This window comes from Myotis lucifugus, unplaced genomic scaffold (assembly GCF_000147115.1).
Source record: "Myotis lucifugus unplaced genomic scaffold, Myoluc2.0 scaffold_1489, whole genome shotgun sequence".
NCBI classification, from domain to species: Eukaryota; Metazoa; Chordata; class Mammalia; order Chiroptera; family Vespertilionidae; genus Myotis; species Myotis lucifugus.
The window spans coordinates 16,613-43,658 of NW_005872537.1; the positions used below are offsets into that span (position 1 = coordinate 16,613).

The 27,046-nt window shown below is 38.1% G+C and overlaps 1 protein-coding gene and 1 long non-coding RNA gene across 5 annotated transcripts in view; one reads left to right on the forward strand and one right to left on the reverse strand.

Annotated features, from left to right (window-relative positions):
* Nucleotides 1–741: 741 nt before the first annotated feature.
* Nucleotides 742–3,207, forward strand: LOC106695514. Its single transcript, XR_001346587.2, has 2 exons — nt 742–836; nt 3,038–3,207. It is a non-coding gene; the product is annotated as an uncharacterized LOC106695514 (long non-coding RNA).
* Nucleotides 3,208–11,031: 7,824 nt separating this feature from the next.
* The window catches only part of LOC102437990 (putative selection and upkeep of intraepithelial T-cells protein 1 homolog), a 26,834-nt gene continuing 10,819 nt past the window's right edge, over nt 11,032–27,046 (reverse strand). For 2 of the 4 annotated variants that reach the window (XM_023748515.1, XM_014449869.2), the window contains exons 5-9: nt 25,724–25,834; nt 21,454–21,525; nt 20,564–20,671; nt 15,690–15,812; nt 11,032–12,438 (exon numbers count right to left, since the gene is read on the reverse strand). In XM_023748515.1, the coding sequence (XP_023604283.1) occupies nt 12,422–12,438; nt 15,690–15,812; nt 20,564–20,671; nt 21,454–21,525; nt 25,724–25,834 (431 nt within the window). In that variant the 3' untranslated portion in view covers nt 11,032–12,421. The remainder of the gene's footprint in view (nt 12,439–15,689; nt 15,813–20,563; nt 20,672–21,453; nt 21,526–25,723; nt 25,835–27,046) is intronic. The other 2 variants (XM_023748516.1, XM_023748517.1) reach the window with 2 other exon arrangements.

Consider the following 27,046-nt stretch of genomic DNA (forward strand, 5'->3'; position numbering starts at 1 on the left):
AAGGCTCTGACCTTCTGGAGCTTACATTTTAGTGACCATGTTTTACATTAATGAAATGAAAACTACCATGTCTAACTTCTGTCTAGTCCTTCTAGGGCCTCATCGCAATGAAAACATTTTACAGTCTTAAATTTAGTATCATGGCTCCTTTATCTTCATTTGTCCATTTGTTACTTAAGCGGATTGAATTTGAACTCTTTCAATATCATGGTCATATCCAGTACACATTGCATATTCAAATTTAGTCTTCCATCACCTAGCTGCAATTACAGACAATTTTGTTTTATCCAAATGCTCAGATGTCCAATTTATTATCTCTAGGATGCTTCTAGAACATTTTGCCTCTGCAGCTCCTAACCAAGGGTATGAAAACAAATGAGAGTGTGTTCTCAGTTACCTATGGATACATGAGTAGACACCTCGTGGTGTGCACTCATGGCTCAGCCCAAATTCCATGCACCCTCTGGCTCATCTAAACTACCAAGTCTTATCCCGTCATAATGCCTGGAGTTGCAATTCCAAATTAGGCAAGGAAAAATACTCACAAGTAAATGAGGGCTAGAAGGCAGATTTTCCTTTGTCAGTGCTCCTCCTTCCCTTATTAAGTGGGATATGTTTTCTTTATTTGTGCATATTTTCCAGTCTCTATTTGGTTTTGTTTTTAATATCTACACTAATAAAAGAGAAACATGGTAATTGGCGTACGACCGCTACCCTTCCCATTGGCTAATCAGCATATCCTTATAGTACTTGGATGTGTGATTTGTCTTTGATCCTGAGTTCACTGATGGCATTTTTCACCCTACTCATTTTTGGTCTCCTTTATACCCTGAAAGGTAAGTGAGATGGCGAGGTGGGAGTTCTGATGATATTATCATCTCCACCTCCACCTGAGTCCCTTGTATGGTTAACCTGCACTCTGAAACTTCTGTTATAGGGTCATATAAGCTCTGAAAACAAATGGCATCTTGGGATATCCACATTTTTCTTCGACATCAGCAAGCAGAACGGGAACATTTTAGCAATTACCTCATGCCTTGATAAATGCTCATCCCATTACATTACCAAATCCTCCTTCACTGATAGAACACATTCGTGTGGGAATGGGGGCTTTACCATTTACATTAAAGACTGGGCAGCACCAGAGAAAGACCTCAGCCCAACCATGCCTAGCTGGTGACCAATTAATTGTTGAAAATTTGCTGCAGATTCACAAGGGAGGTTCCCTTTGACATTTCGATGGAACTCTTCCTTCAACTAAAGATATGGTAATGGAGGCACATGTATAGGGAGGGGTACCATACCATCCATATCATAAGCAATTCCCATGTAAAAGTCAATAAAAGCAAATAGAAAGAGCAGATGTAATAGGCTAAGAGCCAGAGCAACCAATGCAGACTTATTTTATACTTTTTTGAATGCTGTGGCTCCAAATCCTAATTAATTATTTAATCATTTTTCTTGTCTCAGACTAGTAAATGAATGTAGTCCATTTAGGGACCTGGGGGTCACATAGTGAGAAAAAATAGAGACCATATCTAAGCTGCATACTCTGCCCTTCCAGGCCTGTGAATAAAACTTTGAGAAAAATCCCACTGATTGCAACTTTTCTCATTTTGCTTAAGTTTGGTATTTAGTTCTAGAGGTTTTTTTTTCTATGATGTGGGTCTGAGATCCCTAAATTTTAGTGTTTTTTTTGTAAGCATTTCTCCCCATGCTAGTATTGGGAATCGAAAAAGGTGAAGCCATTTGGGAAGTTATAGAATCTGAATGCCTGCATGTTATTATTTACTACCCACGTATTACACCCACAATATCCCAAGGGAAATGGTGAACATAGACATGGCTAGGGAAATTGCCACTCCTTAGTATTAAAAACTTTCTCTAAAAAAGAATTAAACTTCGATTAAGTGTAGATTGGCCCTACTGCTGTTTAAATTTAAGTTAAGCCCCAGACCATAAACTAAAATGGCACCAAATAACTTAGATCTGTAAGTTCAGCAAAGACTTTCCCTTTGACTTGACCTTCCACTGTGAAGGATGGCTCACACAAATAGGGCAAGCTATCAGAAAGGAAATTAGGACAAGGGCATGAAAGGTCGGACAAATGTGTGTTTGCCCCAAGAGAGGTTTATATTTAGGCTCTGCTTCCTGCCAGAGATGATAATGAAGGCACGAGAACAGGAAGAGGTAGCATACCATCCAATGAGCAATTTCAGTGTAGGAGTCCCTGCCAACAGAAAAGAGCAGAAGTAACAGCATAAAAGCCAGAGAAGGGCTGTACTCATTCTAATACAGGCTCATTTCCTCTCCTTCTTGCCACTGCTCAGGGCTTTTCCTTCTGTCTGAGAATTAGATAAATTCCTAATTGGTCATAATTTGGTGGTGTCCAAATACCCACTACTGCTTTAAGCCCTTGAATTGGGGGGTTTCTTTTATGAAAGGGGCCAAAGTATGTGTCTTGTCCTGAATTGTTTCTAAGTCAAGCAATTGCAAAGGTGTCAGGCTTACTTTTCTAGAACTGCAATGCCAAAGGAATGAGTCATAGCTGTGATATTTGAGTTAATATTTCACTTCCAAACCATTTAACTCCCTTAACAAATGTATTCTAACTATCCCAATGTGGATTTGAACTACATCTATCTTGGAAGAGATTCCACTCCCTTAGCTAATAGTAGGCAGTGCTCAAATTTTATGACTTGTGTGATATTTAAGCCAAAATCTTGGCTTCTCTGTATGTATCTCTTCACCCACTCAAAGTTCTTGAATGATACATGTAATTTACCTTAAAATGATTGTTGATATTGGTTTCTGCTATAGAATTTAACCCTAAAAAGCATTACAATCAAAGACATTCTTTTCTTTCTCCAATTTTATTCTGTCTATAAAATGTAGATTTTGGTTTTGATTTTCGTTGTCCTGTGAATGTCAATGAGTACCGTCATGGTCTCTGATATGCACTCCTCCCCATATTTTAAGTTTAACTAGACTTGAATCCATGTACCTTCAATAACAAGAGTCACTGCTTCCCTAACAGATATTTCACAAGAATGGACATCTGACTACTCATCTGAAACACAGGACACTCGAGGACAGTAGAACCAGCAATGTAAACTTTGAGATAAAGGCATTTTGGACCAAGGACCTGTACTTTTCTACAGAGACAAATAATTATAATGTGTGAGAGCAAATAAAAAATTTCAGATATTTTGTAGTCTTTCAGTATATTTATTACATATGTATTTTCCTTGTAAATTTACATGAGAAAGTACCTAGGCCAAATGTAATCACACCATAATTAAGATCTGATGTTGGGGACCAGATGTAAGCTGGCAAGGTCCTTGCACCTGAAGGGGCTAGCAAGGCTGGGACCCTTACCCACACAGTTTTCCCAGACTTGTTTGGATGGCGATTATCAGTAGAATGAGAGCAACCTTTGTAGAATGAGAACAGCCTTTCATGGCTTACCAAGAAGTCTGTAACTATTTACTGAGATATGCTGTACTGAGAACTTGTCCTTCTGCTGTGTCTCTCCCTTAGAGATTAAGAGGAACAAAGAATACATTCCTCTTGACAGACCTCCTATTCAGTGTGTTGTGTATAAATAAGATAGTGTGGCTAATAAACTTCACTTCAGTTCCTCGAGAACTGGAGTCCTCCCGATCCCGCTTTCCTGTCTTTCTTTCTTTTCTCAATTCCCACCTCCTTGCCTCAGCCTGGCTCAACCTTGTCAGGCTGGCCCTGGCAATCTCAAGCAACAGAATATCTAGATGTAGAAAAAGTGATAAGCTAAGAAACAAATAAATGTATCATAAAATTTTGCAATAATTCCAATGTACCATAATCAGCTGTATAAATGGACTTAAACCTCTCATTTTTAAACTGAGACTAACATTTGATAAAATTACAAAATAATAGATTTTTGATTCATGACATAGGCTGTGATGGTTATTTAATTTTATGTCAACTTACTTATAGATAGAGAATAGCTGTCAAAGGGTTGGGGTGTTGCAGAACTGAGTGAAAAGGTGAAGGGATTAAACAACAACAAAAGAAACCAACTCATACATAGACAACAACACAGTGATTACCAGAGGGAAAGGGGGGGGTGTGGGAGAAGAAAGAAAAGGATATAGGGGGGATAAATGGTGATGGAAGGAGACTTGACTTGGGGTGGTGAACACACAATACAATATATAGATGGTGTATTATAGACATGTACACCTGAAACCTATATAATTATGGTGATTACCAGAAGAAAAGGGGGTTGGGGAAGAAAGATAAATGTACAGGGGGAATAAATGGTGATGGAAGGAGACTTGACTTGGGGTGGTGAACACACAATACAATATATAGATGGTGTATTATAGACATGTACACCTAAAATCTATATAATTTTATTAACCAAGTAGAGACCCGGTGCATGAATTTGTGCACAGGTGGGGTCCTGCCAGCCCGCCCCAATCAGGGCCCATTGGGCAGGGCCATGGGGAGGGGCCGTGGGCAGTTGGCCAGTCAGCCCTCTGCTTGAACTCCTTGTTGAACTCCTGGTAGAGGGGACAATTTGCATATTAGTCTTTTATCATATAGGAGGATATAACTCCAATAAATTTAATTTTTTAAAAAAGAACTGTAAATAAGTAACATTTTATGCATCAACTTGCGTTTGTGAGGATGTTATTGGAAGAGATTAGCATTTGAATCAGTAGACTGAGTAAAACAGATTGCTCTTACCAATATGAGCAGGCAACATCTAATCCAATGAGGGCCCAAATAGAATAAAAAAGTGGAGAAAGAGCAAATTTATTTTCCCTTTTGGGTTGGGATATCCATATTCTCCTTCCCTTGGATATCAGATTTCCTGGTTCTCAGGCCATTAACCTTGAACTGGGGGTTATTCCATTGGCTTCCCTTGTCCTCAGGCCTTCAGACTTTGCTGAATTACCCACCCACTTTCCTGGTTTTCTAGTGATAAAATGGCAGATCATGGGATTTTTTTGTTCTTCAAAACCACATGCACCAATTTCTGTAATAAATTTTCTGTTTGGTATATTTTTCTGGAGAACTCTAATATATATGCTTAAAACTTAATGATTAAGGCAGTTTCAATGTAAAAGGATGGAGAAATAAATACCTAGAAAATAATAGCTGTATAACTACATTACTACTAGTAATTATACAGAAAACGTAATTGCTAGTACATAATAATAATAGGTGTCAGTGTTTTAAATTTTAGTCATTCTGGTTGGCATGCAGTGCTATCTTATTGGGGTAATTTGTATTTTTGTGATGACTACATACGTAACCCAGTATAAAGTATAGAAAAAAGCAATACATTTGGACATGATACAATTGTCTATCTCAGTGCAAAATAATCCAAAGCAATTGTAAGTGTTTACATAAGACTTTAAGAGAGTGAACTATTGTACCTTAATTCAAAATATCAGAGAAGGAAAAGGGTGATGTGGAACTAATACCTCAAAGAAATATTTTTTGAGAATGTAGAGTTTTGTTTTTTTAATATATTTTATTGATTTTTTACAGAGGAAGGGAGAGGGATAGAGAGTTAGAAACATCGATCAGCTGCCTCCTGCACATCTCCCACTGGGGATGTGCCCGCAACCAAGGTACATGCCCTTGACCGGAATCGAACCTGGGACCCTTGAGTTCGCAGGCCGATGCTCTATCCACTGAGCCAAACCGGTTAGGGCAAGAGAATGTGGAGTTTAAATTGCCCATTTAAGATAGTTAACTTTTGGGGCTTAGAAAAAAAAGAGAAAGTACACTAGGGGGACACTGAGTAAAGCTAAGAAATAGAGATTTTGTAACACTGGCTTGTTTTTAAGCAGTCTTGCTTCTCTTCTAAGTTCTTGGTAATTTGAAAAGGTCCACTGTGAGGTCTGTATGCTTGGATCAGAACTAGGAACACCCTAATAGGTAGTTCATTGAATGACAGAGTTAAATAAGGTGTGGAGTTTGAGGTGCTAATTCAGCATATTTTGATAGAATTCATCTTAATATAAGAAGTGACAAGGGAACTTGCTCTTCTCTCTCTCTCTCTCTCTCTCTCTCTCTCTCTCTCTCTGTGTGTGTGTATGTGTGTTTGCACAAAGAAGAGGTCATGAAAGCAGACAGCGAGATTATGGTTACCTACAAGCCTGGAAGAGGGGCCTTACTACAAATTGATCTTGGACTTTTGGCTTCCAGAACTTTCAGGAAATAAATGTTGGTTATTTAAGTCACCTAGTTATGGCACCTAAAGCTGACTAATGCATTTCCTCTATAAAACAATAAATAAACTGGGAAAAAATATGTCAGAAATCAACTTTTATCAGAACTCTGGAAACTAACCAAAAGCTTGCAATAACTGTGGAAACAATCAGAAAAAAATATCTGAATTTAGATAAGAACAGTGATCTTTGCAGCCTTTTAAATTACCCTTTTATATTCTGCATCTCAGCTCAGTGGTTACCTTGCAAATATTAGCCTGCATTCCCTTACTAGTACTGGAAGAGGGAGAAGAATGGATCTCATTTGCAAAGATACATATAGAGAGGAACTCACATGGATGAGCTACTCCCACATAGAGTGAAACCAATATCTATTCTTATTGCTTCTGACTACTTCAGGATGATTTCTCCTGACCTTGTTGAAGAGACTATGTTGCAGAATCTAGGGCTCATCATCACAGTGTTTACACATACATTTGGCTTAGGAGTCAGAGATTTAGGAGAATTCATGGGAAAGTAGAGCGATTGCAGCTCTAACTGCGCATTTGCCTTGTAACCCACTTAACCTGGAAACATAAAAGAAAGGGAATTCTGGAAAGTGTATTTCAGCCTAGACAAGTTGAATAATTATAAAGCTATTACAATGTCCTTAAATCAAAATTTTCATATCTGATAAAGGACAAAATCATCTGAACATAAAATAAGAGAAAAAACAGACAATAGAAACAGACCTAACATAGTCAATTAAAATAGTAAAATTAGCTGATAAGTTTTAACGGACTATAATTGATTTGTTCTAACATATGAGGAAGAGTTACATAACATTACCATAAAAGTGGAATCTAAGAAAAATACTTGGTATTTCTATAAGAATAAAATATAACTTCTGAACTTAAAAAATAAAGCTCATTTGAAGAGTTTAGCAGCATATGAGACAGGGATTTGTGAACTGAGAGACTCTATAATTGAATATGTCCAAGCTGAAGAACAAAAAGAAGAAAAATAGAATATACAGAAAAAGCATTGGGAGATAAGAGAAACAATAAAAAAATCTAACATACCTATAACTAGACACTCAAAAGCAAAATAACATAATGCAGAAGAAATATTTGAAGAAATAACGGTTGGAATTTCATTTTTAAATTCATGTATTAAATGAGGAATGTGAAACTCAAGCAGGATAAATATAAATTAAACCATATCACGCACATCATAAACAGACTATGAAAACAAAATTGAAGCAAAATGTTTAAAGAAATCTAATAAAGATACACTGTCTTCACAGATGCAATAATAAGACAGATCACTGACTTTTCAACATATAATGCAAAGGGTATGAAACAATGAAATAACCTATTTGACACTTTGGAAGGAAAAAAGTTCCAATTAGGATTTTGTTTAGGTGACAATACCTTTAAAATTTAGGTTAAATAAAGACAATTATATCACAGTCTGAGTGAGGGAGATTTTACTTTAGTTTAAGAAGATATTTATAAACACCATGATTTCCTGGCTCTTGAATCAAATTAAAAACAAGGCTATACCTTTACCCTCATGTGAAAAGTGCAGTCAATGCCTGAATTTTTGTAGGCCAGTATTTCTGCTTCAAGTTTTCTAGTTTTTCAGAAAGTCTATCTCCCTGATAATCTAATGTGGAAGCTGAGAGCATCCCTTGGCTAAAATGCAGCAGATTCCCACTGTATTTAATAAGATTCAGTAAATTTTCTTGAACAAATTCTCTCCAATTTGTAATATAAGACTAACAATAAGCTAAATTATGCACTGGTTATAATTTGCTGTGTAACTCTTTGTTTAAAGTATTAAATTATTTGCCAATCCAGACAAATATTTAATAAATATTTGTCCTTATTTATTTATCCAGACACAGCTATCTGGAATTTGATGTCCAGTTTTTGTTTTTGTAGATATTATGTGTTTTCATGTATTTATAAGTATATATTTCATATATCATTGTTTTATTTTACTTCAAATTTATATCACTATTGCTAATCTTGAATTATTCTTTCTAAGGTGTACTCATGTTTTAAAATTATCTGTTGCTACAGACTGAATGCTTGTTTCCCCCTGCCCTCAAAATTCAACTGTTGAAACCAGATTCCAATGTAATGGTATTTGGAGGTGGGATTTTAGGGTATGAATAGGTCATGATAGTAAAACCTTCATGAATAGTTTCATGCCCTTATCAAAGAAGCTCCAGAGAGCTCCCTCAACCATTACATCATGTGAGGACACAGCAAAAAGACAGGTGTCCATAAACCAGAAAGTGGGCCCTCAGCAGACACTCGATTTATTGGATCCTTGATCTTGAACTTCCCAGCCTCCAGAACTGGGAGAAACAAATTTCTGTTGTTTATAAGCCACCTGGTCTACAGCATTTTGTTATAGCAGTCTGGTTGGACTATGGCATCTGCTTAAGATATATTTATGCTATTCAAAGGAAATTTATTTATTTAATAAATTTTATTTCCACCTTGAAAATAATGTTTTTTTGTTATTGGTGGGAAGAGGTCCTCCTCATCCCCACCTGTTGCTCATGGGAGTGGGCTTCTTGCAGTATCCTGAGAAAACAAATTTCCTGAGACTTGCATTAGAGGATGAGATACTGTAGAAAGCGTTACTTCTGTGGAATCAAACCCCTGAGTTCCCAAGGTCCCATTTCCCTCAGGTCCCTCAAGGAAGAAGTCCCATTTTGTCTTTAGCAGTTCTAAAATCAGAGCCAGTGTCCAGAGCTTCCGTTCCATGTTGGAGCAACCCAATCCAGCATCAAGCTAGCTTACTTTGTGTTCCCAGTTGCAATCCATTAGTCTATTGCATGTGGGGTCCACAAGGCCACATGGCTATGAAGGAAACACAGGTGAATGCAACAAAGTAGGAATAAGAGAGCCCCACAAGTCAAAAGCCAAGAGCCCCATAAGCCAAGAGCGCCAAGAGCCAATAGTGCTTTTTTTGTTTTGTTTGGGAGATTATGTATCCCCAAATTTTCATGGGTTTGCATTAGCTCCCCCCACTCTGGCCAAAGATCTTTGTTCCCAGGTTTGATTGACAGAAAATACCAACTTCACTGTGCATGTGTCTGTCTCCCCTTTGTTGGACGCCTTCCATCAGTGACCTGCAGGGAATGGCCGGTGGTACCCTGGGGAGTGTGAAATTATAGCTTCTTGGTGAAGCTGCCCAGATGACATGCCTAAAAAGTCTGCCCCCTTTTGATCTTTTTCTATCTATACTAATAAAAGCCTAGGTGGTCTTCGCACCCTCATGTCATCACAAGATGGCCGCCATAAAATGGCTGCCACAAAGAAGGTCACCACAAGATGGCCACCACAAAGATGGCTACCACAATATGGCTGCTACAAGATGGCTGGCAGGGAAGGGCAGTTGGGGTGACCAGGTTGGCAGGGGAGGGCAGTTGGGGCCCATCAGGCTGGCAGGGGAGCAGTTAGGCATCAATAAGGCTGGCAGGGGAGCAGTTAAGGGGTGATCAGGCTGGCAGGTAGAAGTGGTTAGGGGAAATCAGGCAGGCAGGCAGGCGAGTGGTTAGGAGCCAGCAGTCCCAGATTGTGAGAGGGATGTCCAACTGCCTGTTTAAACTGGCAGTCGGACATCCCCCGAGGGGTCCCAGATTGGAGAGGGTGCAGGCCGGGCTGAGGGACACCCCCCCATGCATGAATTTTGTGCACTGGGCCCGTAGTCTATATTATAAAAAGCCAGTGACTGTAACGCCATAACGCCGTAACTACCAAACTACTGGTCACCAGGAGGTGCATTGATGGGTCCCGCGGCGCAGAGTGTTGGGGTCTCACAGCACTGCGGGTCTAAGTCTTGTGCAGTTTCACACGCTGGGTAGAGGCCCGGTGCATGAATTTGTGCACCAGTGGGGTCCCTCAGCATAGCCTGCGGGGATCCAGCCAAAACCAGCTGTCCAATGCCTCCTGCTGCTCCTGCCTGCCACTCCTGCTCACCCTTGCCCCACTGCACTTGTTGCCGCTACTGCTTGATAGGCTCACTGCTGCTCTTCCATGGTCTCTGGGAGCGCATTGACCACCAGGGGGCAGCTCCTGCATTGAGCATCTGCTCCCTGGTGGTCAGTATGCATCATAGCGACCAGTAAACCAGTTGTTCAGTCATTCAGTCACTTAGGCTTTTATATATACAGGCAGTCCTCGGGTTACGTCAGACTCAATGTACATCGTTTCATGGTTATGTTGCCATCTCCCATTTATTTACATATAAAAAATTCTGTCATTTCAACATATGTACATATTTGCTTTATGTTTTTTATTATTTACCACAAGAAAAGGTCAGGAATTGCTTTCTCTCTTTTAATTTTTTTTTACTGTTTCACTTCATTACTGCTGTGTATGTGCTCCATGTGAGTGACATAGGTGCTTATGTAGGTGGGTTCCAACTTACAGTGAAAATTGTGTTACGTCGTAGGAACAGATCTCCGATGTAACCCGAGGACCTACTGTATAGACTAGCTAATTACAAGGATATCATTTTCTGTCTTGCTCTTGCTCTTTCTAATTTCATTCAGAACTACAACAAATGGAAATATAAAAATTTAATTCATTTTTTATGTTATAATAATTTTTAAATTGTTGACTATTATTGCTCTCAGTGTTTTTTACTAATATATTTTCAAAGCAGGAATGTATGATTTCCCATTTCCACAAATAATCATCAAAATTTAATTCTTTTAAATGTTTACTAGTCTGTCAGTGGTAAGATGAAGTGTCATTATATTGTATTTCATTACCCTGAATGATGACTTTTAAGAATCTTTTCACATATTATTTTATTTTATAAATAAAATTTCTGTAGCACCATATCCTGAGAAAAGAGCTACACAAATATTAAATTAGGTAATCATCATTAGGAACCTATGAAGCAGGTACTATTGTTTGATCTGCCAATTCCTGGTGCCAGAAGCATATTAAAATCTTTTTCAATGTTTATAGAATTGGACTTGCATTTCTTTAAGTGTTTTCTTTATAAATTTAAGAGTACATTATTAGTGTATATGTACTGTACACTAATATTTAGAAAGTTTCAGTATATAGTCCTTATCTTCATTTTGTCAGTGACTTTTTATCCCTGCTAATTTCTTTTTAATTATATTCCCCCCAATATTAAATATATCTTTCCACATATATTTTTGGTAGAAGTGTATGGTTTTGGTCTTTGTATCCTTGTATTTTCCACTTTTCTCTGCCATTATGCTTTAGTTAAGTCTCTTGTAAATATCATAAATTTGAGAGTAGTTTTCTTTTAATTGTTTACTGCTTGACATGGCATTTAATTATTGATGTAGATTTATTTTTAATTTCAGAGTTACTTCCATTTTACCATGTAGATTATTGATTTTATTCCAGTTATTCCCTTAATTTGTTATCCTCTGATTACATTTTCATCTTTTCTGCATTAATTCATAGTTTGTACAAAAGCTACAAATGAAATGCAAATTTGAATATATTTTATCTGCCCTCCACCTGGAAATTACTTGGTTATATATAAAATTGTAGGGCCACTGTCAATGTAAGAAACATTCAAGCCTTTAGAGAATTTTTGTGAGCTATCAACAATTTCCAGGAAGCAAAATCTCAAAGGATTGAGAAAATGCTCAAGAGAATGGCAGTTTTTCACCTTTCTTAATACATTACGATAAAAAGAGAAGATGTGAGTGGGTTACATAAAATCCACTGGTGATAGATTTGAAAAGCAGGAGAAAGAAAAGTGGGAAACCTCTGGGACTGGATAGACAGTAAAATGAAAGATACATACTTCTTTTACATCGGTGGGTACAGGATAGTTAACAGTCAACAATTAACTCAATAACAGTGAGGGGATTTGTGGTCTCTACAGAGTGGTGCCTGAACATGAGGGGTACAGAAAAAGGAAATTATTTTCATATCCAAAGGTATGTTATCGTAGATGCAAAAAGACAATAGACAGGCTTAATTAAGGTGAAAATTGATCTTTGTCAGAGAAGATTTCTAGCTAGGATATGACTACCCACCACAAACTGCTTTTAGTTTAAAAGTTTTAATTTCAGATCATCCTCTGTGGTTATTTTAGGTCTCTGAGTTTGTAAAGTTGCCACGAAGGCTTCCTCTTCCTCTGTATACCTTTATCCAGAGTTCCAGATGAGATGGTTGATGCTTGTTTAATTTCTATCTTTCTAGGACACCTGTCAAGAAAATATAAATTCACATCTTACTAAAGACAAATAGTTCAGTGAAAACATGTTTGGGAACATGTGTACCTCCTTTGAGATGTCAAAGACATCTTTGGAAAACCCATGAGAAACAATTTATTTAGAAGTCATGAACTTGAATTCTCTAGCTTAAATCAGTGAGAGGGAAATTTATGCAGGGTGGAAGTCTACAAGAAATAAAGGCATCTTGAAAGGAGTCTGATTTAATTTGCATATTCTCTCTTTGCAACTGAAGTAAATGGATAACTTAGTGAAATTTAATTAAGAATTGTCCGCTTCCTCTCTTCACCTCTCCTCTCCCTCTTTCTCTACACCCTCAAACTCAGATACTAGTAAATCAATATTTGCTTTGAAAAGGCTATTGCACAGTAAAACTGATGTGTATGTCACAAGACACATGAGAAGTTGCAGTGAGTCTGTGGATTTTCTTTTTAAATATTTCTAAATATTCTTATGCATCCTCTTAACTTGCTGGAACTTGGAAATTTGTAAAACATGAGAGACATGGAATTGGAATAATCAACTTTCAACATAGGAAAAAAGCTCAGACCATTCAACAAATGGGCAAAGAAAATAGCTACTAAAAAAGGAATAGGAATAATCATAGTACCCTAACACAAGCTTGGTAGAATTAAAGAAAATATTTAAAAAATTGTATAAAATATGTTTTATAGATTTTTTGTCTATAAAATAAAATTGACTTAATTATGAGAGGTGATTGATGATTTTTACTTTAATTAAAAAATCTAGCCACTAGTTTAGAGCACTTCAATTTCAAGTTTGACCATTTTCAATGTGGCTAGGCTATCATGAGGTTGCTGCTATCAAACGCCATAATATTAGCAACAAAAGACATATTAGTAGAGTATAAATGATGGTAAATAGTATAAATTGAGTCTTTTTAGTTCACTGCATTGTATAATCTCTAGTCCAAATCAATTAATGTATTGTCTTGATCTTTTTTTTTTTTTCAGAATTCTGGATACTTGATAAAGTCTTTGAGTTGGTAAATCAACTTTTTCATTGGTCTCAATAGGATACTAAGGCACAGCATCAATAAATGTGCTTACAGCCCCATGAACCTGAAAATAGGATTGTTTCTTAGCAAGACTGGTCTCCTCCACTGTGAGAGACAGTAAAACTTCTCCTTGACTCTAACCCTGCTTTAATCCCACTGGGTTAATAAGTAAACCAGACTCAGTGGAATAAATTGGCTACAGGCTCCTTACTACCTTCCCCATCATTAGTCCATACCTATGGATGCAGGGATAATAATTGGGCAGTTTCTCTTGGTAGCAGAAACTAGGAATGAGAAGCATAAACCTGTATTGTTGGAAGCACACACTTGTCCCTTGCATTGGTTTAATCTCAACTAACAAACTGTTTCTCAACATTATAGAAGTAGTGAGGAGTCTGACTGTGTGATCCCTTGTGTCTGACCACAGGAAATTGCAAAGGCATTGCCTAGCAGGCCCTGTGTGGAAAGGCTGTCCTCTCCACATCAGGCTTGGTGCACAGTCAATGCCTTGCAGTCAAGGACTCAATCCCCCATCCCGAGGGGGCATATCTGTTTTCCTTGCCCAGGAGGCCTTATGGAGACCTTATTGGGGGCCTCAGCTAAGATCCTTTCCAGTCACCTTTACTGAAATCTTTTTATTGGGGGTGGGGGGAGGGTTTGTCTTGACTACAACATTCTTCACTCTGACTCAGTATTTTCCATTCCCAGTCATCTCTGCCTCTCTTTCTCTTCCTACTCCACCCCACTCCAGCTCCATAAAATTGCAAAGCCTTTTGTTCAGTGCTCCTTTGTAATGAGGCACAATTTTCCCACCAGCACTGCATGTCACCTGATCCTGGTCCAGTGCTGTTCCATGGGGCAAATGGAAGAGTGAGGAGCCAGCACTACTTTACTTTTTGGCTTCTTATAACATAACAGGTGGATAAAGGCTTGGCTATTACTTTCAGTTTGGCTTGTTAGTCTAATTGACCACCTCAACATCCAGCAGCTCTCCACAGGGAAAGGCAAGAATCAATGGATGCAAAGATGAAGAGAAGTACCCATTCTTCGTGGTTCTAGGGTATGAGTCTTTTTTGGTTAAGTAAAAATTATAAGGTCAAAATTTATAACAGAGATCTTAACTTAGACGGGAATTAGGAGGGCCTGTAGGGGTCACTCTCTGGTGGTACAATTGGATGAGGTACTTTAACAGCAGTGTATAGGTAGGTGATGTTGTGGTTTAAAAACCTCAAGTTTTGCCCAGCCAGCAGGGCCCAGTGGTTGGGCGTAGATCTATGAACAAAGAGGTCATGGTTCAATTCCTGGTCAGAGCACATGCCTGGGTTGTTGGCTCGATCCCCAGTGGGGGGTGTGCAGGAGGCAGCCAATCAATGATTCTCTATCATTGATGTTTCTATCTCTCTCTCCCTCTCCCTTCCTCTCTAAAATCAATAAAAAACATATTAAAAAAATAAACCCCAAGTTTTAAAACCATAAACATTCTGTATTTTTCATAATAACCACCATGGATCTGCATTCTATATATTGGAGGGGCGATCTGCTGGTAATCAAAAATATATATTTGCATAGCCTTGCCTACCTTTTTAAATGGAACTTCTTAAGATTGTAGATTTCACTGGTGGAACACAAGTGTCAAGTATTACATTTTTCTTTCCTAGTGACTAATTCTACATTTCCTTCATTTTCATAAGAAGTCTATATTAGCACAATAAATCCAGGACTTTCATCTTTAGGCATTAGTTAGGGATGTTTCAAAGTTATTTGCCCTCCTGTGAACATAGGTTCAGAAATGTTTCTGGTCCAGCTTCTGTGGGCACTTAAAAGTTTCTGAAAGAGAAACTATAATATTAAGTTTTCAATTCTGCCTTTGAGATCTAAATGGAAGAAAGCACCTCTGGTTTATGAAGAGCTCAGGATACAGAAAGCTTTAGTGAGTGTTTTTGGATAAAATAGTGGGGCCTTCAAAGTTTACTAAGAGAGTTGTCACATCATGAAGTCAGACTGACTGGCATTGAAATCTGAGGCACTAACACCAGCAGAAACTCCAGGAGTCTACAATCAGGACTATGCCTTACATAGGGCATAGATTTTTTTTCTTCCTCCAGCTATTAAGGCACAAGGACTGGAAAGGTCACCTCTTGGGACATCTGCAGGTCAGTCAGGTGAATGGTACCTTCTGAGTTACCTCCCTTCCCATCCCATTTACCTCTGAATCTAAAGTAAATAAAGGAAATGATCATGGTGATGAAGACAGTCAGAACACACAGGATCACCGTGATATCTTCCAACCACATAGTATCCAATTGGAAATGTGGATCTGAAGCAGGAACTGAGGAGAGATGCAATAATTAGGAGGGTCACAGATTTATAATAGATTTACTTTTCAAGTCCCTATTCTTCCATACTTCTGGGCTTATATGAGGGTGGGGAGAAGTAGGGTGGGCCCTGTGGATGATCCTGGAGATGAGTATACTTGGGCTCAGTCTGGAAGAGGGGCATGTAGGCACAGATACACATTCTTTTATTCAAGAAGCATGACACTTGTTTTCTAGTTGGCCACAGTTTGAAGCATAAATGGACACTTTATGTCTTCATCTTTTTTAATGCCTTCATCTTTTTAATCTGGTGCTGTAGGCCCTCAAGAATTCCAGGCCTTGTCCAGCCAGTGTGGCTCAGTGGTTGAGAGTTGACCTATGAACCAGGAGGTTCTGCTTTAACTCCCAGTCAGGGAACATGCCCAGATTGAAGGCTCAATTCCCAGTAGGAGGCGAGTAAAAGGTAGCAGGTCAATGATTCTCTCTCATCATTGATGTTTCTATTTCTCTGTCTCCTTTTCCTTTCCTCTCTGAAGTCAATAAAAAAATTTTTTTATAAAAAGAACTCCAGACCTTTTGAGAGGTATTGTGAAACAAAATAGTTTACAATGAGCAGAATCTCTGAGGTGGAAGAGATCTTACAATTCTCAAAAGTCATCCTCTTATCTGGAGCAGAAGTCTCCTTTAAAGTATACTTTTTGGTGATTCTAAAGTAGAAAACATCCCCATCTCATAATATTGGTTAATATATCTTGGGATGGGAGCACCATTACCAACAGTGAGGGTATCTGTTTCATTACTGGACAGCTATGCCTACTTTCCTATATAAACTGTAATTTGCCTCCCCGATGGGATTGTTCATGGATTCCTAGTGAAGTGGTTCAGAACAGGCCTCCCCAGTATATATTAATTAGGCTTGGGGATTATTTTGAGCTGAAGGCAACAAATAATTTTATCTCTCCCTTAAAAAATTTAAATCGGGTCCTTGTCCATTATATGAGTTATTATCAGAGATAACCTTATATGACAGATCTATAGGGCAGGACAAACTTCTAATTAATGAACAGCCGCTCTTATTATTGTTCTGTGAATTGCCCTTCTTGCCTTATTCCTTAGCTCAGAATGTCATAAACACCTCATTTTAGCTTTCTGTCTTGAAACCTCATGTATGTGGGCTCTCTGACTCTCTTATATGAGTAAGGTTCTTGTATACACAGATGCAGTTAAATTTTGTTATTTGTCCCATTAATCTGTCTCATGTCTATTTAATTATTATACCAGCTGAAAGAACTTAGAAAGGTAGGGAATAATTTCTTCCTCCCACAACTTTTCTATCTTGTAGAGAAAGACAACCAAGATGGTGAGGATTAGGAAGCATGGGTCAGGAAGTCTTATATTCATGTCACTGAAATAACTGATAATATTGTCTTTAGAGAAGACTTAGCAGTATTATGATTGCTGGTCTCAACCTTCATATCATAAGGATAAATAAGTCAAAATATTCCATATGATCTTAGACTACACAAATGGAGGGGAAAGAATTCACCTACTAGTAATTAATATCTATTCCCCCCGACCCTATAACGCGAGAGAAATTATTTGCCCTTGCTAAGGTCAGAGATTCCTTTTATAAAAGTAATAGCATACATTTTTTTTAAAATAGCCAAATTGATCTGGGTAAGTGTGCAAAAGAGTGAAGTGTCAGCAAACTCTCTCTTGGTCACATACATCTATTTTTCTAACTATAACATTTAGGAGAACTTCAAACCTCTTCTCATAAAGCATAGGAAATAATTTGAAACAAATTTGAAGAAAAACTTGGAAATAAAATAGTCCAATGATGCTAATAATATTTACTTAGAGGAGTGTGTGTGTGTGTGTGTGTGTGTGTGTGTTTAAATCTAAGCTGAGTTTTTATTTTATTTTCTTTCTATATGACTAGAGTTGTCTGTTGTTTAGAAGGCAAGTTAAGATCATGGTTGGGTGTAAGTGAAGACAGAATGATATGAGCTAAGGAGGGAAAGGAAGAAGGAGAATGGCAAACACAGGCAGCCCAGTTTTCCTACCAGATGAGGTCACCAGAAAGGGATCCAGGGTAGAATTTCTAACAATTGCTAATAATAATGATAATAATAGCAAACAATAACATTGCTTGTACTATGTGCAAAGCCAGGTTAAATGATTTTGATGTATTGACAAATTTAATAAAAAAATAACCTTATAAAGTATGTATACAGTATCATCAATATTTAATAGATAAGAAAACTATAGTTCAGAGACTTTATAAATAACATTGCCAAGTTCAAATAGCTAATAGTATAACCAAGGAAGTCTGGCTGTAGTCTGGCACTGATTCTTGGAAAGAAATGGTGTACATCTCGAAGGTTTCACTGTGCATGAATTCCACAGAGAACAGGCCCAGCAGAATGTCTCTGTTGGAGATGCAAATGCTGGCTACCTCTTTCTGGAAGAAACAATTACCTACATTTTGGAAAGCAATCTGATTTATTATAAAGAATTCAGAATAAGAGACACATGGTTCGAATCCCAGGAATAATCTTATTACATGCTAGAGCAACTGAAAACAGTGAATCACATTTGATGTTCTGTATCTGCATTTCCAAGATGGAAAAGATGACAGACATTGCATAGGATGTTACAGAATTAAGGTATACGATGCTTGTGGAACTTTCTGGCAATGCATATTTGTTAAATGAATTGATAAGTGATTTCTGAATTGATAAGCACCAAGAAGGAAAATTAGTCCAGAAAAGGCAAGATAGAGTGGGAGGCTGCTAAATGAGACGTTTACAGAGGAAGCAATATCTTCAGCAGAAAGTCCATTTTAGGTAAAGAGAAGGGTCAGTAGCAATTGGAGAAGAGGTTAGCAGATGGACCAGGTTTGTCGCCTAATTATCAGAAGTTGTCAGCCATGTGGGCAGAGACCACTGCGATGACTCAATTTTAGGTTCTCAGCGAAGAACAAGCAAAAATAAAGTTTAATCTCCTGACTCATTCTTAAGGATTTCAAGTCAGTTTTGACAATGACAGAGACCTGCAGCCTATTCTTGGGGCTATGGGCCATCTCTTGGAAGCCTCATAAATCACTAAGTGCCCAGGCTATATTTCCTTGCAGTGATCTATTTTTACAAAAGGACTAGGCCTAAATCTCTCTCTTTTTATTTCCATTTGATTTCTTTTCATAGAGGAACAATAAAATTGTTGAAACAAGGCTGAAGGATTTAATTTCCTGAGCTGGGATCCCGGCTCCACCATCACTTAACTGTGTAAGTAAGCTATTTAACTTATTTGTGTACCAGATTTCATCACCAATAAAATCTAATTCAGTGAAGAGTAAGTACAGTTGACTCTTGAACAACTCGAGGGTTAGGGACGTAGATCCTCTGCACAGCCGAAAATCTGCTTTTAACTTTTGAGTCCCTCAAAATTTAACTACTAATAGCCTAGCAGTTAAAAATAGCAATTTTTAAAAACCAGAGCCTGTTGACCAGAGCCTTGTTGATCACACAATTAATCAACACCTATTTTGTATGTTATATATATTATATACTATATTCTTACAATAAAGTTAGAGAAAAGATACTGCTATTAAGAAAATCATAGAAGAGAAATCATATACACATATTTTATGTATTCATGACATACCGCATTCTTTCTTATTTTAAAACATATTTCTAGGCTATAATGTTCATCAAAGCTATAATGTTCTTTAAATTGTCACAAATCTCCAAAAAGTTTTCTAATACATTTATTGAAAAAAATCTACATATAAGTTGATCCATACAGTTTAAACCCATGTTGTTCAAGGGTCAACTATATATGAATCTATGTAAAATCTGTAGAGCACACAATAAGTATGTAATATACTACTAACATTTTGCTTATTTCCTCTGACACAGATGGATGTGACATTTAGTTTGCTAACATGGTTAATATGCCAGACTCAGGTATGGACTTTCTTAGAGTAAAGTATAAAAGGCACTTCCAGTCTGGTTTGATGTAAGGTCATTTGTGTCTTCATTTCACAGGAGAAAATTAATAAATAAAATCCTCCAAATAATCAAGCCCCACTTTATGACTTCCACATCATGATGTTGTGGCTATAGCTATATCTTCAGTTTATAACAAAGAATTATCTTACCTTGCTGCTCATTGCCTTACATATATAATTTCCAGGGGGACCTCAAAGATAAGAGCTGAGGGCACATGTCAAATGTGTTAGCTTCAGCTATCCCCAACTTATACAATTACCTTTATAATTTCAACCTCAAAGAGAGTCAGAGAGAAGGAAAATCAGTTTCATGTGTCCATGCACACCATGAAATTGATCAATATATGTGGGAACATATGAATTTATTTTGAGAAGAGGGTCCTTTACATAAGTCTTTAACAGAAATCTGTGACCGCCAGAAGTTTAAGATATACTGCACTACTATCTCCTCTAGGCTAAAAGTATGGAAAAAATTGGCATATTTTCTTAGGTGAAGTGATGTAGGACTGGTGCTAATAAAACTGAAGAAAACATTTTCTTTCCCTAAGGGGCAGAAGCATCAACAGTTTGTATCATTAAACCCATGAAATTCAGAAGGCTGGCATCCAAATCCTGTGACATGAGGTCCAAGTGTTTATTGTTCCTATAATTCAAATAAATACCACTCTTCTTTGGTTAAATATTTTACCAGAGACTGGGCAATTAGAAAAGGAAATATTTTCTGGAAGTTTCCACCTTTTTGATCCCACATACCTCTGCTTTTGTGATGCAAATAAGAAATGAGTGAAGCGATTACACCTATTGAAAGCAGGATTATTATGATGCCCACTACTATAGGGTTTCTCATTTTGCGGAGGCAATCTAAAGAAAAAAAGATATAATAATCATTGGTTATTGCTGTGAAGGTACTTTGGATTGGGGGAAAATGCACCAAGAAAGCAAGAGCTAAATTTTAATGCCATCTCTCTGTATTAATTTAGAATAGGACTAGGGGAAAATAAAAGAATGGACTAAGATGCAGTCTAAAGGATCTAAAGGACCTAAAGGTTCTAAAGTCTTAGGTCTAAAGGTATTGATGACCAGGACAAGAAGCATAGCTGTTTCCAGGATGGGACAGGTTTTTGGCTGAGGCTACATAGACCTGGAGAAAAGCAACTCATTTTTCTTTTTCTCCATCCGGCCCATCAATCAATGTGCATGAGACAACTGTTGTGCACTGGTCATTATCATTTTACCCAGATTTGAAAGAGGCCAGAAGGAGAGCTCTGGAGACCTCTGTGTAAGAATCTCATGCAGCAAAGGGTGTCAGACAACATATTGTTTAAAATCAGATTTTATATCTATATATTTATAACTATATCATTATAGTATCATGGGCTATCTAGTCTTCCCATGAAAATCTATGGTGTGGGAGCTCACTACCACGGGTGGTGCCCATTCTTTTGCTGGAAAGTTATAGGCACAGTTTTACTTAGTGGTTAAATTATCACATACAAAGATTCATGAGCATTATGGTGGCATAACAAGTCCTTTGTTTTTGACTCCCACATCAACAACAACATTTGGCACCCATCTACAACAGGAAGTGGGAGTTGTGGGACACAGGGCCATACACCAAGGCACCTAGAAGGAATCTTGCCTACCTGTGCATCCATTAGGCAGACAGTCTTTGGTACAGACTCTGGAACACACAGAAGATCCATTCTGCTGTAGTTCTGAAACACATGTAAAACATGGACTTAAGCGGTTAGCTACCTAAGAGAGAGCCTTGTGGGAGTCCAGGTTTCCAAAGAAGAAGTTCCAGCAGTCTATTGGAGCAAAAAAATGTGGATGCATTGGAGTACATAAGAGGACCAGCTCACCGCCTCTCCAAGTAAGAACAGCTTAGGGCTAAAAGAGATGGCTGTGATTTTTTCCCTTGGGTGGTGGGAAAGCCAATGAGTAAATGCCTGGCTTTCCCAGCTGTACAGGAGGCTTCCAAAGAGACTCATTTATCTCTCAGAGTATCTATTATATTCAACGGGAAGCTCCATGAGTGGGGGGATGGAGGAAGGAGCAGATCAGAAGACTGCATATAAGATTTAAGGAGGGTATTAATGGGATATGGTTCTTGCTGAATACATTCTGGATTTCCATCAAGAAGCCTGCCTATGAGCTATGGGGAAGGCCTAACCCAAGGATCTTCCAAACTGGCCTGCTGGCATGCCCAGCCCACCACATGCCAAATCCACACCTCCCTCCACTTTGTGGCTGGCTCCCTGTTCCTGCAGTGAGAGCAAGTACTAGTAGATAAGGAGCATGAGCAGAAAGTGGGCCAGGGTGTGTGAGATAGTGAGAACTGTATAGCCACCTTCAGGAAAACAAGAGAGACAGAGTAGCCAGCATCGTGTGCTGTAAAATCAAGAGAAGATATACAAGCTGAAGAATCCTGCCATAAAAGGGTGCAAGTGTGGAGCAGGTATATCCATACAAGGTCTGAGAGAGCCTCAGAATCTACAGCAGCTGTAGTCATGCACCTGATAAGGGGTTAATATCCAAACTATACAAGGAATTCAAACAACTCAATAGAAAAGAATCCATTTTAAAAATGGGCAGAGGATCTGAATAAACATTTTTTTTTCAAAGAAGACATACAGATAATCAACACATACATGAAAAGATGCTCAACATCACTGATCAACAGGGAAATGCAAATCAAAATCATAAGGAGTTATTGCCTCATACCTGTTAGAATGGCTATTATTAAACGACAAGCAATAGCAAATGCGGACGAAAAAGGGCCACATGCTAACCTGATGAACTCACGGAAGGCCTGCATGGCAGCCTTGCAAACTCAGAGAACTAAAATAACCACAAAGGATGGTCTGAAATTAAAACTATTTAAACTAAAAAGCAGTTTATGGTGGGTAGTCATGTCCTTGGCCGGTATCTTCCCTGACAAAGGTCAATCTTAACCTTAAGTGAGCCTGTCTATTGTCTTTTTGCATCTACGATAACATACCTTTGGAATGTCAAAGTAATTTTACTTTTTTTGGACCCCTCAAAGCACAGACACTGCTCTGTGGACACCAAAAATCCCCTCAGTGTTATTAACTATTGATTGTTAACTATCCTGTACTCACTTATGTAAAAGAAGTATGTGTCTCTCATTTACTTTTTATCCAATCCCAGAGGTTTCCCTAATCTCTCATCAATGGATTTCATGTACCCAATTGCTTCTCCTCTTTTTATTGTAATGTATAAAACAGTGTGCAAAACTGCCGTTCTCCAGAGCATTATCTCAATCCATTGAGATTCTGCTTCCTGGCAACTGTCGACACTTGGCTCAAATAAACTCACAAAAAATTCTTCACAGGTTTGAATGTTTCTTACTTTAACACAAGAGTTGACCAGGATGTAGAGAAAAGGGAAGCCTTTTACAGTGTTGGTGGGAATCTAAATTGATATGGCCACTATTGGAAACAGTATGGAGGTTCCTCAAATATTAAAACTAGGAATACCATATGATCCAGCAATTCAACTTCTGGGTACAGACATGTGCCATATATAAAGACATTTAAGTCAACAACAAGCCATCTATATGACCATAGTCCCATCTATATATATAAAAGCCTAAGCGACCGTCTGACCATTCAACTGTTTGCCTGGTAGCTATGATGCGCAATGACCACCAGGGGGCAGATGCTTTGACCAGTAGAGGGGGAAACCCAATTCCTCACGGAATCAGTTGTGGGTTAGGTTGCTGCTGGGGCATTGTTGCCCCAAATCTGCTTCACTCGCACCCCGGATTCAGAGATCGGTTTTGGCCCGATCCCTGCAGACCAGGCCGAGGGACCCCACTGGTGCACAAATTTGTGCACCGGGCCTCTAGTAAGATTATAATGGAACTGAAAGTTTTCTATCTCATAGTTATGTCTTAGCCATCATAATGTGGTAACACAATGCATTACATAAACACTTACCAGTGTGTTGTACAGTTGCCATCAGTATTCAATAGAGTAACATGCTATACAGATTTATAGCCTAGCAGCTGTAGGGGAACAGAATGTGTCACCCTCCAAATATGTCTATTTGGCATTAGAATTATTTTAGGCTGGTTAATTTTAAGAGACAGCAGACCTGGGAGAAGCTCTGAAAACCAAGTAGAAGATACCCTTTATAAAATGCATTTACATTTGCAAGAAAAAATCTCCATTTGTAAGGGTGTCTTCCTAGTTGTACCAGGAAAAGGGGGATGGCCTTATCTCTAGAAATGCTTATCAGTGCAGAAGAAAATGACTTAAATATGCATCACAACTTTATCCTTGCTTACTGTGATTTTCTGGTAACCCCAACCCACCCCCAAATCTTCTTTAGTCTTCAGCTGAAGATGGTATTTGAGGTGTTGGCTTTAGCTGTTTTGGTGAATTACTCAGTTTTCCTGGGTCTCTCTCATGTATATAAGAAGTATACATGTTATTAAACTTTGGTTTGTTTTTCTCCTGTTAAGTGTGTGTGTGTGTGTGTGTGTGTGTGTGTGTTTATTACTGCGATGTCTCAACCAAAACCCAAAAAAGATAGAGGGAAAATGATGTTTTTCTTCCCTACAGAGCAATCAACTATAACATATATAGCCTAGGTATATAGTAAGCTATACCATTTAGATTTGTGTAAGTGCACTCTATAAGTTCATACAATGATTAAATTTTCTAATGATGCATTTCTCAGAATGTATCCTCATCATTAAATGAGGTATGACTATATTTATTTGAAGAAAATGAAAACACTAACTTAAAAATATATGCATTACTATGTTCATTGCAACATTATTTATAATAGCCAAGATATAGAAACAACCTAAATGTCCATCAATGAATGAATGAATGAAAATGTGTCTCTCTCTCTCACACACACACACACAATGTGATATTATTCAGCCATAAAAAGGAATAAAATCTTGCCATTTGGGTCAACATGGATGGAACTTGAGGGCATTAAGCTAAGTGAAATAAATCAGAAAGAGAAAGACAAATGCAGTAATATTTCACTTACATGTGGAATCTAAAAGAAATAAAATAAAATAAACAAGTTTTCCCCTGGCCAGAGTGACTCAATTGGTTGGAGTGGTTTCCTGTACACCCAAAAGTCACTGGTTTGATTCCTAATCAGGACACAGACCTAGGTAGCGCATTTGATGCCTCATTGGGGTATGTTTGGGAGGCAACTGATCCATGTTTCACTCTCACATGGATGTTTCTCTTTCCTTCTCCCTTCCTCTCTCTCTAAAATCAATAAAAAGAATGTTCTTGGGTGGATTTAACAAACAAAAACAAACTTATAGATACAGAGAACAGATTGGTGGTTGCCAGAGGAAGAGCATGGGAGAATGCACAAATAGGTGAAGGGAGTCAAAAGATACCAACATTGCCCTAGCTGGTTTGGCTCAGTAGATAGAGCATCGGTCTGTGGACTGAAGGATCTCAGGTTTGATTCCCATCAAGGGCACCTGCCCAGGTTGTGGGCTGTTTCCCCACTAGGGGCCCTGTAGGAGGCAGGAGGCAGCCAATCAATGATTCTCTCGTTATTAATGTTTCTCTCTCTCCCTCTTCATCTCTGAAATCAATAATATCTCTCTTTCTCTCTCTCTATAGATATAGATATAGATATACATCTCAACTTCCAGTTAGAAATTAAATAATTCATGGGAATATATATATATATATATATATATATATATATATATATATATATGGCATGGCAACAATAGTTGCTAATATTGTATTGCATATTTGAAAGTTGTTAAGAGAGTAGAAGTTAAAAGTTCTCATCACAAGAAAAAAATTCTGAAACTGTAGTAATGAATGTTAACTAAACTTATTGCAGCTTAAGCTTCCCCACCCCCTTTTTCATCTCCTGCCTTTCAAACGTACTTACCTTGTAATCTGATATGTAGATCAACACTGGGCACCATGATAAATATCACCAGCAGAGCCAGAATTATACCTAGAATCAGTCTCCAAATAATGTTCCATGGAAACAATTGATCTGAAATAGAGAGCCACAAAGCTTACCACTTAGGAAACTTGGAGCATTTAGACCCATCAAACCAGAGATCATGATTCATCCAAAGCTTATTTCCACTCAAGACCCCCTGAACCTGGGATATTAGCCCTAAGCTGGTTTGGGGAGGCAGTTATACTTGGGTAGTTGAAAAGTGAGGAAAGGTCTGGAGTGGGACTGAGCCAGGTGTGAATAAAGGTGAGTGAAGGAACACCCGCCCCCCAAAACTCATTTCTTCCCATCCATTCTATCTCATGTTCTCCCCACCAAGTCTCAGACCCAACTCAGTCCTTCAGTCCTTTTGTCTAAGCAATCAATACATGTGCAGCCCTGAATTCTCTAATATACTCACTGGGTCTGGCATTAAGCTTCAGAATACATTTAGGGAAATATGTTTATGTAAACTTTCCTCCTTTTCTATTCTATGCACAAGCATCTTCTTTGGCCTGCTGGCTGCACATGCTGGGCATGGACACCTGTCATTTTGTTTGGTAATCTGATGTCTTTCTTCCTAGAGAAAAATATCTATTCCAACTAGAAAACACCAGTATGTACAAGGAAGTAAGCCCAAGAGGAGGCTAGAGAGCCTGTCACAAATTCTGCTACTCACAATTTTGGCTATGTTTGGTGGGCAGGAACCTGGATTGATCTGGTGCTATTCATGGGATTGAGAATCCCATGACTTCAGTGCCAATCCTATATCCAGATGAGCTCCTCCCCGCCCTGCAGCCAAGGGAGCTGAAAAGAGATTTGCCAGCTCACAAGCCAGACAGGGGCACTGAATTTTGATTATGATCTTTTCTTTATCGTGACTTTGGAATCTTATCCATGTTTTCTAATGTCAGTGAATGGAAAATAAGATCTCCCTCAGATGTCTTCATTTCCCAGAACTTTAACTCAATCCCCTAAATTTGTGTTAATTACATTTCTTTTAATATATGTTTTTTAAGTGCATATCTATTTTAGGAATGTGTTAACTCAGAAAATATGCATCTTGTTATTTACTGAAGTAAATAAGTTAAAGATTTTATCCATTTTCCTTTCTTTGTTTCTCTCTCTCTCTCTCTCTCTCTCTCTCTATATAAAAAAATATATATGAGAGCGAGGGCGCGATGTGTGTGGTGTGTGTTATATATATATATATATACATATATATCCTATATATATATCCTGCTAGGAATCTCAGGCAGAGGGGGA